Source organism: Nothobranchius furzeri, chromosome 14, assembly GCF_043380555.1.
Source record: "Nothobranchius furzeri strain GRZ-AD chromosome 14, NfurGRZ-RIMD1, whole genome shotgun sequence".
Classification (NCBI taxonomy): Eukaryota; Metazoa; Chordata; class Actinopteri; order Cyprinodontiformes; family Nothobranchiidae; genus Nothobranchius; species Nothobranchius furzeri.
In genome coordinates, this window is record NC_091754.1 from 33,104,985 (window position 1) to 33,120,834 (window position 15,850).

The 15,850-nt window shown below is 42.2% G+C and overlaps 2 protein-coding genes across 3 annotated transcripts; both read right to left on the bottom strand.

Moving 5' to 3' along the window:
• Nucleotides 1-4,434: 4,434 nt before the first annotated feature.
• gja3 (gap junction protein, alpha 3) lies at nt 4,435-9,153 on the bottom strand. 2 transcript variants are annotated; one of them, XM_015965862.3, is made up of 3 exons: nt 8,609-9,153; nt 8,185-8,246; nt 4,435-7,300 (listed from the first exon to the last, which is right to left on the bottom strand). In XM_015965862.3, exon 3 carries the CDS (start codon nt 7,263-7,265, stop codon nt 5,946-5,948), a length of 1,320 nt encoding a protein of 439 aa, XP_015821348.1. In that variant the 5' UTR covers nt 7,266-7,300; nt 8,185-8,246; nt 8,609-9,153; the 3' UTR covers nt 4,435-5,945. The 2 variants fall into 2 exon arrangements, with proteins under 2 accessions (XP_015821348.1, XP_015821349.1); XM_015965863.3 differs by having other exon boundaries at nt 8,185-9,153.
• A 1,660-nt stretch (nt 9,154-10,813) lies between these two features.
• On the bottom strand, nt 10,814-15,507 carry gjb8 (gap junction protein beta 8). Its single transcript, XM_015965861.3, has 2 exons — nt 13,558-15,507; nt 10,814-13,129 (listed from the first exon to the last, which is right to left on the bottom strand). Exon 2 carries the CDS (start codon nt 13,093-13,095, stop codon nt 12,316-12,318), a length of 780 nt encoding a protein of 259 aa, XP_015821347.1. The 5' UTR covers nt 13,096-13,129; nt 13,558-15,507; the 3' UTR covers nt 10,814-12,315.
• Between the last annotated feature and the right edge of the window lie 343 nt (nt 15,508-15,850).

The following is a 15,850-nucleotide window of genomic DNA, read 5'->3' on the forward strand; positions in this document are numbered from 1 at the left end:
AACCCCCACCACAGATATACATTTACTTGGAATTTAGTTTTTTGCTGAAGGAACAGTAAATTTAATATCGTCTCCAAAATCATACTTTGTTTCTACAGAAGAAAAAAAACCTTTGTATGCTTAGCGGAAGTTACTTAAATTTAGCTTTATACATAATTTGCATTATACTAAATCATTACATTTCATGACATGTGATTTTACAAACAATAAATGTGTATGTGCCAAATAATCTGCCTTATTAATAATACGTATTGCAGTTTTTGTAAGAGAACTATTGCATTAACTGTTTCCACACAGTATGATATGTGAGGTAGTATGGGTGAACAATAAATGATTTGTACAGTATTGCATTCATCCTAGAAAGTTTTCCTATAATGTAATAAACACGCTGTGTCCATTTCATTTTATGATCATTGACCACTCCCAAAAATGTAATCTCTGTCACCCTTTCAATTTCAACATTGCATAATTTTAAATTGATCTCCCTGTCAAGTTCCTTTTGATCACCAAATATCATAAAAGTTGTCTTTTTTAAACAGAGTCTTACCGTAAGACTCTTACGGATTCCCAATTATTTTTCTATTAAGGGCAAAAGTTTTTGTGTATTCTGTAAATTATTACCATATTAACATGACGATGACCCTAAGCACACAGCTATAGTAACAAAGGAGTGACTGTTCTTGAATGGCCCAGCCAGAGCCCTGACTTAAATCCATCGAGCATCACTGAAGAGACCTAAAAATGGCCGTCCACCAACGTTCACCATCCAACCTGACAGAACTGGAGAGGAATCTGATCTGATACAGCCTTACACTCCCTCCCGCTCTCTCAGGTCTGCTGATCAGCTGCTCCTGATTGTACCCAGGACTGAGCGTAAATTTAGAGGAGATCGTGCTTTTGCTGTTGCAGCCCCAAAACTGTGGAACGAACTTCCTTTAGAGATAAGACAGGCCAGTTCCTTATCTGCTTTTAAGGCACTCCTGAAAACACACCTCTTTACCCTGGCTTTTAATACCTTGTGAGATGTTGGTTTCTATTTTTTATTTTATTTTAGCTGTTTTAGGTGATTCAAATGCGGTTTTATCAAGTTTTATCAAGTTTTTATTTTTAATATAGGGCTAGTTTAATTTTATGTATCATGTGTTTTATTTATCTTTGCTGTTTTCTTTCTAGTCAATTGTTTTAATGTACTTTCTGTACAGCACTTTGTTCCTGTGCTGGGTCTTGTAAAGTGCTTTATAAATAAACTGGATTGGATTGGATTGGATTGAATCCCCACATCCAGGAGTGAGAAACTTGTTGCATCTTTACCAGGAAGACTCATGGCTGTATTAGCTCAAAAGGTGCCTCTGCTCAATACTGAGTAAGTAAGTAAAACTTTATTTATATAGCACTTTTCAAAGATAAAATCACAAAGTGCTTCACAACATACATAAAAAGGCAAAACAGGACAGGAGCACAAGGTCAACTTACATAAAAGCTTGTCTAAATACAAGTGTCTTCAGCTGCTTTTTAAAAGATTCAACCGAGTCGGCCACACGAAGAAACAAGGGCAGGGCGTTCCAAAGTCTGGGAGCTGCAGCTTGAAAGGACAGGTCCTCTCTAGTTTTAAATCTGGTCTTAGGGACTTTCAGTAGGTTTTGACCCGAGGACCGTAGAGTGCGGCCAGAAGAGTGAGGGATTAAAAGGTCTGATAAATATTGAGGAGCTAGTCCATTAAGAGCTCTAAAAGTCAAAACTAAATTTTTAAAATCAATTCTAAACTCGACTGGTAGCCAATGTACAGAAGATAAAACCGGTGTTATGTGAGCCCTTCTACTGGTTCCTGTTAAAAGCCTTGCTGCAGCGTTCTGGACCAAGTGGAGATGACAGACATCTGATTTGTTAAAACAAGTAAAGATAGAATTACAATAATCTAAACGAGAGGAAATAAAAGCATGGATAATCATCTCCAAGTCTGATTTTGAAGTAAAAGCTCTCAATTTGGAAATGTTTCACAAATGATAAAAGCAGTTCTTAACTAAATGTTTTCAGTGGCAGCTCAAAGACATGGACTGGTCAAAAAGAACACCAAGGTTTCTGAGACTGGTCTGGACTGAGGAGCTCAGGGAACCGAGGGGTTGTTTGATTAAAAGCACTTTCTGTTCAGGAGCAATGATCAGTGTTTCGGTCTTGCTTGAGTTCAACTGAAGACAGTTACTGGCTAGCGAGTCCTTAATACGCGCAATGCAATCAAGTAGATCAGCTAACTTGTTAAACTCTGTGTCCTTGAAAGAGCAGTACAGTTGAATGTCATCCACATATAAATGGTAGGACACATTAGTAAAGCTTTTATTAATCTCCCCAAGAGGGCAAATATATAAAAGACACAAAATTGGGCAAAGGATCGAGCCCTGGGGAACACCGTGAAGCAATGATGTGACTTCAGACCTTATCTTCTTTACACATAAAGAGAATGTTCTGAGCAACGGGTCTGAATACAGGTGCTGGCCAGTAAATTAGAATATCATCAAAAGGTTGAAAATATTTCAGTAATTCCATTCAAAACGTGAAACTTGTACATTATATTCATGCAATGCACACAGACCAATGTATTTCCAATGTTCATTACATTTAAATTTGATATTCATAAGTGACAACTAATGAAAACTCCAAATTTGGTATCTCAAAAAATTAGAATATTCTGAAAAGGCTGAATATAGAAGACACCTGCTGCCACTCTAATCAGCTGATTTACTCAAAACACCTGCAAAGGCCTTTAAAAGGTCCCTCAGTCTTGTTTTGAAGGCACCACAATCATGGGGAAGACTTCTGACTTAACAGCTGTCCAAAAGACAATCATTGACACCTTGCACAAGGAGGGCAAGACACAAAAGGTGATTGCTAAAGAAGCTGGCTGTTCGCAGAGCTCTGTGTCCAAGCACATTAACAGACAGGCGAAGGGACGGAAAAAATGTGGTAGAAAAAAGTGTACAAGCTCTAGGGATAACCGCACCCTGCAGAGAATTGTGACGACAAACCCATTCAAAAATGTGGGGGAGATCCACAAAGAGTGGACTGCAGCTGGAGTCAGCGCTTCAAGAACCACCACGAGGAGACTCATGAAAGACATGGGATTCAGGTGTCGCATTCCGTGTGTCAAGCCACTCTTGAACATGAAACAGCGCAAGAAGTGTCTCGCCTGGGCCAAGGACAAAAAGGACTGGACTGATGCTGAGTGGTCCAAAGTTATGTTTTCTGATGAAAGCAAGTTCTGCATTTCCTTTGGAAATCAAGGACCCAGAGTCTGGAGGAAGAGCGGAGAAGCACAGAATCCACGTTGCATGAGGTCCAGTGTAAAGTTTCCACCGTCAGTGATGGTGTGGGGTGCCATGTCATCTGCCGGTGTTGGCCCACTCTGTTTCCTGAGGTCCAGGGTCAATGCAGCCGTCTACCAGGAAGTTTTAGAGCACTTCATGCTTCCTGCTGCTGACCAACTTTATGGGGATGCAGACTTCACCTTTCAACAGGACTTGGCACCTGCACACAGTGCCAAAACCACCAGCACCTGGTTCAAGGACCATGGTATCCCTGTCCTTGATTGGCCAGCAAACTCGCCTGACCTTAACCCCATAGAAAATCTATGGGGTATTGTGAAGCGGAGGATGCAATACGCTAGACCCAACAATGCAGAGGAGCTGAAGACGACTATCAGAGCAACCTGGGCTCTCATAACACCTGAGCAGTGCCACAGACTGATCGAGTCCATGCCACGCCGCATTACTGCAGTTATTGAGGCAAAAGGAGCCCCGACTAAGTATTGAGTGCTATACATGCACATTCTTTTCATGTTCATTCTTTTCAGTTGGCCAACATTAGAGAAACAAACATTTTTTCATTGGCCTTTAGAATATTCTAATTTTCTGAGATACCAGATTTGATGTTTTCATTGGTTGTCACCTATAAATATCAAAATTAAACGTAATAAACATCGGAAATACATTGGTCTGTGTGCATTGCATGAATATAATGTACAAGTTTCACGTTTTGAATGGAATTACTGAAATATTTTCAACCTTTTGATGATATTCTAATTTACTGGCCAGCACCTGTACTTAGGACCATGTGATATTTCAGTTAGTTTTTTTAATTAATCTGCAGCAATATTTTTTTAAATTCTGTGTTTTTCTGTCAGTACGAGGTGCTGTGTGTACATTATTGTGGACAAATGAATTTAATTAATTTTAGCAAATGGCTGCAATGTTGATGGGGGTATGAACACTTTCTGTACCAACTATAAAAGACTAAAAGGACAAATCTGGTACCTCAGATTCTAATCATGGTGGCATCTGCAGGTCTAGCCTTTAAAACAAACTGACCCGGAACACCGTTTGTTCCTTATCTCATCAGGGACCAGAAGACAAGCTCAAGAATGAAAAACTGCGATATTGTACAAAAATTTATTTAGTAACAGTTTTGTAAACATTTGAGGTAAATTAACATTTACATCAACTTGTTTTTTATGTTTTTTTATACAGTAGAATCATTCAGACACAAGGCACTTTTCTGGTTTAAGACAGCAAAGTCGTGAGATGGGACTCTGGTGAGCCAAAGAAATCATGCTCTGCATGAAACAGGAGGAACGACACGCTTCGGATGCAACATCCTGTCGGGTCTGCAGAGGTTAGGAAAGGGCCGGCTAAGGCTAACGCTTTCTCAGCAGCGGACTTGTCCGTTGTGACGTCTAACCGCAGTCCAGAGGGATTTGTGGGAACACAGGAACTGGAAAAACTAAAAAAGCGCCTCAGCTTTTTTCACTTTTCATCATCAGATTTGGAGACGAAGAGCTCCTTCTTCAGAACCACAGCTCTTTGTTTTTAAGACTTTATCTTCTTCCCTTCAGAGGGGATCAGGTTTACGTCACATTCTGCCCCCCCCCCCCCCAACACCACCAATATCACAATTTAAATAAACAAATTTCTTTCTAAATGTGCAAATATTTAGCAACTAATGAGATGTAAACATCTGGAATGGAAAATAGATGCAGACTTTTGAACAAAATGTGTGGGCGTTGTCATTTTTGTGTTTATTTGTTTTAAATGTCCTCCAAGCAACAACAGAAAGACACATGATAAATGACATTATTTAGCATTGTTCTTAATTCTAAGAACCAAAGTAAAATGCTGATTTAGCTGCAGGAATGATGTTGTTATGAAAGTGTGCACGGGCGTGTTAACTCCTCGTTGTGATGTTGTGCTATGCAAATGAAAGCTATCCCATAATTCAGCTCTGCCTCAGCGTTGGGCTCACAGGCGGAAATGAGAGGTGAAACGTGCCCGTGGTGAACGACGGAACCGAACAGCGACGCGCCGCAGACACAGAACCGCTGCTGCTGCTGAGCTCAGCTGGATCTCTGGGATCTAAAAGCATCAAAGCATCGTGTTAAACACATCTAAAGCGTTCCAGTTGTGACACGAGTAGCAGCAGTCGTTTTCAACTTCATTTAATAGTAAGAGATGCTTCTCAGTTACGAACTGACTACTACAAATAGGCAATTTAAAGGGGAAAAATCCATTCAGGTTATTAAAAAAATAGCGCTTTCAGAGTAAAACCAATAAAGAAGCACGTAAAATGTGACAATAAAAACTGCGGAACTCCTAAAGATTCTCTGTTGGATTTTTGGGTGTTTGCTCACAAGTCAACATGGCCGCTGTGGCACGTTTGCTTCATGTCGTCTAGATTTTTTAGAGCAGCATCTTAGAGAGTGTGTCTTTCTTTAGCTTAAGTTGTGTGAAAGCAACACTGACGGAGGCAGGTGCAAAGAATTGTGGGGGATCTGAACTTTGGGATGTTTTATTGTCCTTTCTCTTCTCTAGAACTCAGGTTTTCTGGGTCCCTTTTTGAAATTTTCTCTCTAAGTGTGTGTGTGTGAGGATAGTGAGTTGTTTTACGTAGGGTCATGGAGGTTAGATGGCCAGGTCGCTCGGCCTGGCCCTGATGCTGCTGCTCTTGCTGGCCCGACTGAGCCTCCGAGGGTCCGTGCTGACTGGTAGCGGGGGTTCGTGCATCTCCGCCGTAGTGGTGATGGGACCTTCCTTGGAGGCGGTGCCTACGTTGCTGCCATTGGGGGGTTTGCTGGTAGGAAGGAGCAGAGCAGCGCTGGCGGTGGGCTGCAGCTCATTTTCATTGTTGGCAGAGGAAGAAGAGGATGGTGAGGGGGTCGTGGCCTTCATCTCCCGAGTCTGCTGCTCGGTGGCCAGGTTGGCCCAGTTCTGCTGCGTGGCCAGTTTGTGGTTGTTGTTGCTGATGTAGTAGTGGGAAGATGATGAGGACTGGTGAAGGGACTCGTCCTGCTGGATGTCGCCCACCGTGGCCAAAGCTGCTGGCCTGATGGGGGGCAGAAAAGCCCCACTGCCTGCTGCCACATCGATGTAATTAGGAGGGTAGCTGAGGCTGGATGGGGCAGTTCTGGGGGCGGAGGCCAAACACTCAGGCTCTGCAGGGTTGACGCGATGCAGCAACTCTTCATCAGGGGCAAACTCATTCGTCACACCCTGTTTAACCTTCTTCCATCCGAGGTGATAGATCTCTAGTAAATTCAGCAAAAGAGACACGCAAGCCACCACAAGCATGAATAAAATAAAAATGGTCTTTTCAGTGGGTCTGGATATGAAGCAGTCAACGGTGTTGGGGCACGGCCAACGTGCACATTTGTACAGGGGCCTCAGCTGGAAGCCATAAAGGAAATACTGGCCCAAAATGAAACCCACTTCAAACAGGGTCTTGAAAATAATATTGAACACGTAGGTGCGCAGCAGTGCACCTCTGATACGGATCTTTCCGTGCTCGTCCCTGATTGGTTGCTTCTCCTTCCTGCCACCTCCTCCAGCATCGCCGCGATTTTTATAAAGGAGTTCTTTCTCCTCCTGGATGCGGTTGGCTTTGCGCATCTCCTCCTCCTTCTCTTTGCGCTTCTCCTCCATGCGGACGATGTGTAGCACGTGGCCCAGGTAGATGAGCGTTGGCGTGGACACGAAGATGATCTGCAGCACCCAGAATCGGATGTGCGAGATGGGGAAGGCTTCATCGTAGCAGACATTCTCACAACCAGGCTGCTGGGTGTTACAGGTGAAGTCGGACTGCTCGTCGCCCCACACCTCCTCGGCGGCAGCCCCCAGCACCAGGATCCTGAAGATGAAGAGGACAGTCAGCCAGACCTTGCCGATGACCGTCGAGTGCTCCTGAGCATTCTCCAACAGCCGGCCCAGAAAACTCCAGTCACCCATGCTTCAAAGCTTCTAGCCTGTGGAGAAAGTAGAGGCTGGAGCAGGAGAAGGGGGGTAAACAGAGAGATTATGTCAGGATTAAACGAGGATTATGAATCTAGAAGAAGTTCCAAAAGTCTTTACCCTGATCTTTGACACTACTCACAAACACAACCAGGGCATGGCTGAGAGGAGCGGCTCCAACCGGGGTGTCAAAATCTCTTTTTAATAAACAATAATCACCAAACAGACAGTTGGGATGCTGTGTTAGCTGGTGTACTGTACAGGCCACCTGTGTGACTGACTCCCTTTCTCTGAGCCAGGCCTGTCTCTGTCTCTCACCTGCTCGCCCCGCTGAGCAGCAGGCATGTGCTGAGATCGACATTATTATGTTCGAAAACAGCATTTAGCAGAGATGGGGATCTGCTGTGGCGCGTGCACGCACGCACACACACACACACACACACACACACACACACACACACACACACACACACACACACACTACGTGAGCTAAACAGAAATAAAACACTTACTGTAAATTTGGAAATGAGCAAAAATACATCTGTAAATATTATGGTAACCTACTGTCAAAAAATAGTGATGCTTTTACTTTGAAAAGTCCAAAAAAGGTTATTTTTGTGTTGTGTTTATTGAAAATATTCTATCAAAAGGAGCAAGGACCCAAGATGATATCTTCTGCAAGAACAAGAGTCCAAAATCAAATAAGTTCCTAAATGACGATACAAAACTGAGTAAATGTCTTTTAAAATGAGTTTAGAGGCTAAAATCTAAATATAAATGTTTAACTTATTATTCTATAGATCTGTCTTAGTGGTACATCTTTAAACTAACCATTTTAAGTGGCTATTAAAAACCATCTGATAATAACTGTGGTAAAGGTCGGTTTATACCCTTAAACACATAGAGGGTAACTTACTGAAATTTTCTTCTCTTGAAGGTAATAAATCCATCGACTAGAATCAACAGATTGGATGATACCTGGAAGAGAAAATTATCTGTAAAACAAAAATAGTTTACATCCTCTGAGTCTTTGTTTTTATCAATTTCTATAAGTTTTAATGAATAAGACAGCTGAGCTGTGAAACAGGGCAGATCATGAGTTGCTATGGTTACAGTAGAGCGGAACTATTACAGCAGAAACAGTCTCAGCGGGATTTGAGGCCTTTTGGGAGTCAGGTTCAAATACAAAGACAGGTGCCAGACGCACAATGCAGAGAGTGCCAGAGTCCAGACTCCCTTTAAGCGTTGTCTCCTTTTGTTATTCTCTTGTTCAAACAGGTTAAAATGAACTCTTTATTCTCATTTGAATTGCGGAAATGTGTCAAAAACGTCCGTCCTACCTTTAAAACGGAGATATCATAATTAAACCCGGAGACCAAATCCGTCCGCCATCCCCGGTGCCATCGCTGGACAGCCTGGACCTCCTGCGGAGACTGAACCCAGCCCCGCCGGTCTCCTCTCTGACAGCTCAACAAACTCTAAATGATGTCCCACAAACTTTCCCGGCGCCGTCCCGGGCCCGCTGGAGTTGGGCGCGTAAAAGCTGCTCTTTGTTAGTTTTTGGAGGCGGTTTGGAGTCGGAGATGGGGCTGCCTCCCGTTTCCAGCCATGTCTGGACTGTCACATTGTGTGACCATGCGTGAGTGAATCCAGAGTCATCAGCCTGTCCGGAGGCACACCACGCCCCTGCTAACCTCCCCGAAACGGATCCTAAACTGTGCGTAAAAGTTCACGTCTCCAAACTTTCCTCGTACCAAACCAACGTCGGTAGGCATGCGCACACAGATCTGTTCAACACAATCATAAATGTGCACAATTTACACACATCAGAACTCTTAAATTAAAGTAGAGCAATGTATAAATTTGCTTTAGGCTTCTCTGTATTTAACTCAAGCAGCACCTGGAAGCGCGTACATTGGATGGAGCGTTCACGCATGCGCACTGGGTTCAAAGTTCTTATGAAGATTCAGAGGTGAAGGTCAGGATGGAGAAAGAGATGAAGAGTTCATTTGCAAAGACAGATAAAATTAATTTATGATAGAAATAGCTAATATTTTTGACTGGTGCTACACACAAAACCCTTGGGTCAAAAAACCCCATCTTGGGCTATTTTTTAACCAAAATATTTGGGTTATTTTCATCAACCCAAATTTTGGGTTGATGTGTTTATAGGTGAAAAAAAAACATTTTAAGGGTTAAAATAACCCAACCTTTTGAAAAAGAGCCACATTTGCTAATTAGCAAGTTAGCAATCCTCGTGTACTAATGGCGGGCAAGTGAACGTCAGTAGTGGTGCAAACGTTTAAGCTAGTGTTTAAGCTAGTGTTTAAGCTAGTGTTGGCCACAAGACAAAGACGAATTAAAGGAATGTGAAGAAATCAGGGACCAAAAGTAAGAGAAAAGCACTCTGGCAACTTTTCTCGCTCAGTGACTGTAAACTGCTCATTTTTGTTTCCCGCCTAAGCATCCTCCTTTTCCGGTTTTCTCATTGTTTGACCAGCAAATTTCAAAGCGCACTCCTGCCACTTACTGGAGTGGGAACTTAACCCAATTATTGGGTTAACCTACTCGCAGACAAATAATCCAGTCAAAAACTTGGGCTAAAAAAATATATGAGTACATCTCTGAATTTATAACCCAGAATAACAACCCAACATGAATAACCCAGTAACTGGGTTGAAGAAATAACCCAACAAATTTTAGTGCATATTAATTAAAATAAAATGTATAAAATGGAATTATCTGCAAATTAACTTTTCTCCTGGAGCTGACTTGTCCCTAAAACATCCAAGGATTTTTAGATTGTTTCTGAAAACAATAAATAATATAGGAGGTGCTCTGCGCGTCGTCCAACACGAGGGAGAAAATAAAACTGTCTTCTTTTAGTTTTTGCTTCCAGGTTTTGATCAATATTTATTCAGGCATTCTGAAGGACTTCCCAAGTTTCTCTTCACACTTAGGCTGCTTATGTCGTCTGACCAGTCCAGAATATTAGCATCAGTAAAAACAAATAAACTCTGGTATTATTGTGATGAAGCTGAGGTAATGGAGCAGAAATCAGCGATAAAATCAAAAGTCTGAGAATTTATCAAATCATTTAATGAGATAATTTCAGAATCAAGCTAAGATCAGAATAAATCTGATTTAGAAAACTTCATTAGTGAACATTTCAACAACAACTGGAGTCAAACCAGAGGTAAAACCCTGCTTTTGACGCTTTTGACAGATCCAGAGTTATTTCAGCCTCCAGCGTCTCAACATCCCAACAAACCCTCTGCTCAGCCTCTTAGTGAGGATGTCATCTCTTTACACACAAAAGCAAAATCAATCCCTAACCATCTCTGTCCAACTTTAGTCCTAAACTCTGACAGCTTCTAACTAGAGAACAGAGCAAAGATTTGAGGTGAAACAATTTTGTTTCACGCTGTCCTGTACAGGACAGTTATTGGACACAACAGAGGACAGTTTGTTCTAACAGATTTATGGAATAAAACACTCCAGATGGACAAATTTAAGGATCATCAAAGTGCAAGTGTACCCCCCCCCCCCCCCAAATAAAAATCACAATTACAACCATTTCATTTATTTGTTTCTAGAATGTTTTTTTAGTAATCAGTGTGTTCCTTTTATTAGGTTAGTGTAAAAATCTGGGTAGAAAATTATAACCTTGACTAAGTCAGAGCTGTTTGACAGCAAGAGGTCAAAGGTCAGCAAAAGCTGGATGTGCTAAACCTCTTTGTTTGTGTTTCTGAAGTACGAAAGTGTGGTCCCTAACCCCTGCTGCAGCAGTTATGCAACATCAACATAACAAAATCTCATGATTTACACGGCTGCCCCCTCCCACACACACACACACACACACACGCAAAGTTGTCATGCAATTCCTAAATGACTTCTCTGTGTTCAGTAGAGGTGTCTCTCTAAACAAACACATATGACTGATCTATCTTTGGATGGAGAGAAGACCGACAGTTTCATTTTGGGATCAGCAGCATTAAGGCTGAGCTATGATGAGTGTTGTAGCTAAAATTAGACACGATAGTGAGGTCCGTCCAAAAAGCACCGGGCAGGTCTGATCCGGCATAAAGGCAAGGAGACTAACGATTTTGATCTGACCACAGGAGCCAACTTTGTAGGTTTTTCTAACCTAAAATTTATTCTGTTAAGTAAAATAAAACAACGCAAATGCTAACGAGGACTCATATCTGTACACCACTACAAGCGTTTAGACATCAAGTCTGATAAAACTCACCCAGAACATGTTTTCCAGTCTGTGTTAGCATGACATAAAAATGTTTTAATATTAAAACAAACTTTCATTTTAAAACAAAAAATCAGAAACCTTTTTTAAAATGAAGAACTTCATATTCAGCTCAAAGCTGTAGGAATAGTTTTCATTATGTTAAACAAACAAAAACAGCATTAAAAAATCTGTAACGTTTACAGCATCATTTATGACATTTACCCTGTATTCACCACTAGGGGCAGTGTTCACTCACTCATTCACGTCCACCAGTGACGTTTATCCTTCTTTCACCACTAGGGGCAGTGTTCACTCACTCATTCACGTCCACCAGTGACGTTTATCCTTCTTTCACCACTAGGGGTCAGTGTTCACTCACTCATTCACGTCCACCGGTGACTCAAACATCAACAAAGAAAAAAACACAAGTCAAAATCAGCTACTAATAAAAGTAAAGTGACTTTTCTCAGTTTCTGTTCTGATACAAACTCTTATTAATTTCACACTTTATGACTGAATTTGTTCCGTCTTCCAAACTGGTCTTAATGGGATTAATTTACTGCTCACCAGTGTATCAAAAAAGATTGCATCATCAGCAGAAAGTGTCTTCTAATCTGTAAGTTTACTATTGATGTAGAAATAGAAGATGCTTGTTTGTTGCTGGTTTGTGTTTTAGTGAGCGGCTCTGGATGGGATGCAGCTCATTAGGTGTTGGTAGACTCTGACGACCGCTGGTCTGAACTCAGCCACTGGAAAAGGCAATGTCTACCCAGGTCAGCGGTTAGCTCCTTGTCTCTGTGCTCCTCAGCACATGGTCTTGTTGCTGGATGAATCTGTGGAGGACGACAGCAACATCTCGTTCTTCTTGTTGTCCCGTGTCACCCTCTCCGAGTAAGGGTGCTTCTGCTGTCTTGACCTACTCGAGCACCTTATGAGCGCCTTGGCGATGAGGTAGAACAGCTCGGCCACGTTCAGCACTATGCAGATGGCCGAAGAGGCCACCATGAAGATGGTGAAAACAGTTTTCTCTGTTGGGCGAGAGATGAAGCAGTCCACCTTGTTGGGGCAAGGCCACTGCTCGCACTGCACAAGTCTCGGCATCTTAAAGCCGTCGTAGACAAAATACAGAGCATACATGAAGCCCCCCTCAAAGATGAGCCTGAAGAACAGGCTACAGGTGTAGGTCCACCATAGACTACCTGTGATGGGCAGACGCTTCTTCTTCAGGATCTCCAGGTCTACTTTTTCTGTGCCGTTTGCAGCCAGCATGTTCCTCTTTTGCCCATTCTTCTTGTAGGCCACGTGCATGGCTACAAGCAGCGCTGGTGTGGAGACAAAGATGAGCTGCAGGCACCAGAAGCGGATGTGTGACACGGGAAAGAAGTGGTCGTAGCAGACGTTTTTACAACCCGGCTGCAGAGTGTTACAGGTGAAGTCGGACTGCTCGTCTCCCCACACACTCTCAGCAGCCAGAACCAGTATGGTTATTCTGAAGATGAAGAGCACAGAGAGCCAGATCTTCCCAAGGCTGGTGGAGTGCTTATTAACGCCACCAAGTTTGGTATATAGAGCTCCCCAACTCATCGTGGTGAAGAGGACGCCGAACGCTCAGGACAACCTGCAGGATTTAGCACAAATGATTAAAAAATCAAGAGGTTTTGACTTTTTCTCCTACAGCGTCTTTAGGAATTTGGCTGATAAGGAAGTAGAAACTTGCTAAACATAAAACAAGAGAGTCTTTAATTCACTGACAAGAGCTGGAAAAACAAATAGACCCACATTCCTGGACAGCTCTGGGATAAGTGTCACTCTCCAGATTCACAAAGATTTTGCCTTTAAGGCTGGATGAAAACCCCATTAGTTCAGACAGATTTAAACTTTGCATTCACTCAGAAATAAAGAAAATTATCAATTATTTCAGAATACTAGTTTAAACTACTAGAATTATTTGACATTTCACATTTCAGATCTAGTATTTTAAAACATTTGGTGCAGGTTTGACTGTTGTTCTGTCATTAAAGCACAAAGATCAAACCTAGAGCTCACCTTTGAGGAGAGTGGATCAGTTAACCTAAAATGTTTTCACGAAGGAAGACGAGCAGCCAGTCCTCTTGTTTTCTGAGTCGCAGCACACACAGGTTTGGATTATTGGAGCTCGGCTTCCTCTTGGTGCTACGGTATGTGTGAAGTGTACCTGTGCCTCCTGAGGTTTATCATCCCTCCTGCAGAAACCAGGGAGGGCCCAGGCACTGGGAGGGGCCAGCTGGGAAATCAGGGCCACTGGGTGTTCACAACTATTGCTTTTATAGTTTTTGTTGGTTTTAGGGTATTTCTCAAGATTTTCAGTAAACAGCATCTTAGTTTTAGTCCTGGACTACAACATCCAGCATTTTCCCACCCATGATGGTCTGACTTCCGACACTCGGACAAATGCTGCAACAGTTGGTTTGAATAACCAAAGAAGAAGCTCGTCTGCATGCTCAGCGTCCACATCAGGGTCTCAGCCTGAATACAGTCGGTCGTTGTATCCAACCTAAATGGGGAAATGCTCACATTTTATGGCGTCTGACACTTTGGTGAGGTGTTGTCTTGATTGATGAATAGTAGAGAAATAAACATTCAATTCTAGGGCCACAGCTATGGTGGACACGTCTGCAGTCATGCCAATTGTAAGCCCCCTTAAAACCCACACGCTGTCTAATGAGCACCTTGATTTGGTAAATGAATGATAATGGCCTGTATTTGTAAAGCACCTTCTTAGGGTTTTACAACTCTCAAAGCACTTCACACGCTGGTGAGGATGAACGTCCCTGAAGCAGCTCGCCGCTCTGCTAAAGATGGCATCAGGTTCTATTTTTGCTGTGAACAGCTTCTGGGACACATCAATTTCTGGAGTTAACATTGGGTTGAACAGGAAATCACACACGGTTTCAGAGTAAAACCCCAGGTAATTAAAAAAAAAAAGATTATCATAGCGATGAAATTTCATAGCCATGTAGATTACGTCAATGCGTGTGTGGCATCACACTTCATAGCGTAATGACTGCATTATTTAATAATGCAGTCAATAAGATGTGATGATTCCATATAAATATGAAATATAAACCTGATTGATCTTTGGACATTTAACCAGAAAAGTTTAGGATTCTTTGCTTGTTCAGGGACCATAAACACACTTCGTATTTATTCAGGCAGAGTCAAGAATATAGTTAAAAGGAATTTTATTCTTTTCTAAACTAATGAATATACATGACAAGCATAAATAATGATATGTGATGGAGTGGATATGCAGTGATGGAATGTGAGTTGAAGATGGTGTAAAGTAGATGTGAATCAGAACTTTTGTATCTGAAAGAGATTGTGATCAGACGCAATCTGTTGTGTCTACAAACCCTGGCGGAGAGCCCCGGAATATCAGGAAGTCGGGTGGACCTCAAGGCACCGAAGTTCATAGAATAACCGCAGTACGGCCAGTCCGGTCTAGAGTTGTCTCCAGGTCACAACAGGTATGAAGGTTGGTTGCGTCTAAGACGGATTTTCTTAAGGAGCTGTTTCTTAAAAGGGCATTATGGAAGTTTGACAGCCAAAACATGTATAGAAATAATGAATTTCTTCTCCATACATTCTCCTGCAATGCCCTGGTCCTGTAGAATGAGCCCTGGCATTTTTACTGTGATTGCATGTTTTTCTGTAAAATCACAGAAAAAGAGAGCTGCTCGGGTCGAGCAGGCTGCTTCATGCGCGTTCACGCTCAGGCATAGCCCGTAGCATTTGCTATCCGTAGCTTTAGGAGCAGAGAGAGGTAGTGCCAACTCAGCGACTTTGTCGCTGTTCCTAACGCCTAGTGATGAACCTAGCTACATTTCTGAGGACCCTTAGCTACTTTCTTCTAGATATTTCCTGCAAATTAGCAACAAAATAGCCATTTTCGCTCCGAACCGTTCTCTGAACGTTGTTTCAGCTGTCATCAGGAATATAAATATTACAGATACAAAAGTCATCACTGGTGCTATAGCACACCTAGTTGGATGGCGGACTCCCTTGTGGAAGACCTGGGTTTGATTCTGGATGTGAACATAATTTATTTAGAATTTATTTTTTACATTAATTGTATATTTTTTTTACATTAAGATGCCCAAATTTTTATTTGAGACTCGCCGAACAGCATTGAATTCACAGATAAAAAAGATGTGGGTTCAACTTTCATTTTGGAACAATTTTTCAAGCAAGGGAAGGGAATGATCTGAGCATGCAGGAGGACTGACCCATCATAAACCTTTGTCGGCTGTGCTGAAGAGAAAGGTACAGAACCAAATTATTTAATTAATTAGCTGCGCGT

Coding starts and splice junctions, on each gene's coding strand:
- gjb8 (XM_015965861.3), bottom strand. CDS start 13,095: ATGAGTTGGGGAGCTCTATATACCAAACTTGGTGGCGTTAATAAGCAC.
- gja3 (XM_015965862.3), bottom strand. CDS start 7,265: ATGGGTGACTGGAGTTTTCTGGGCCGGCTGTTGGAGAATGCTCAGGAG.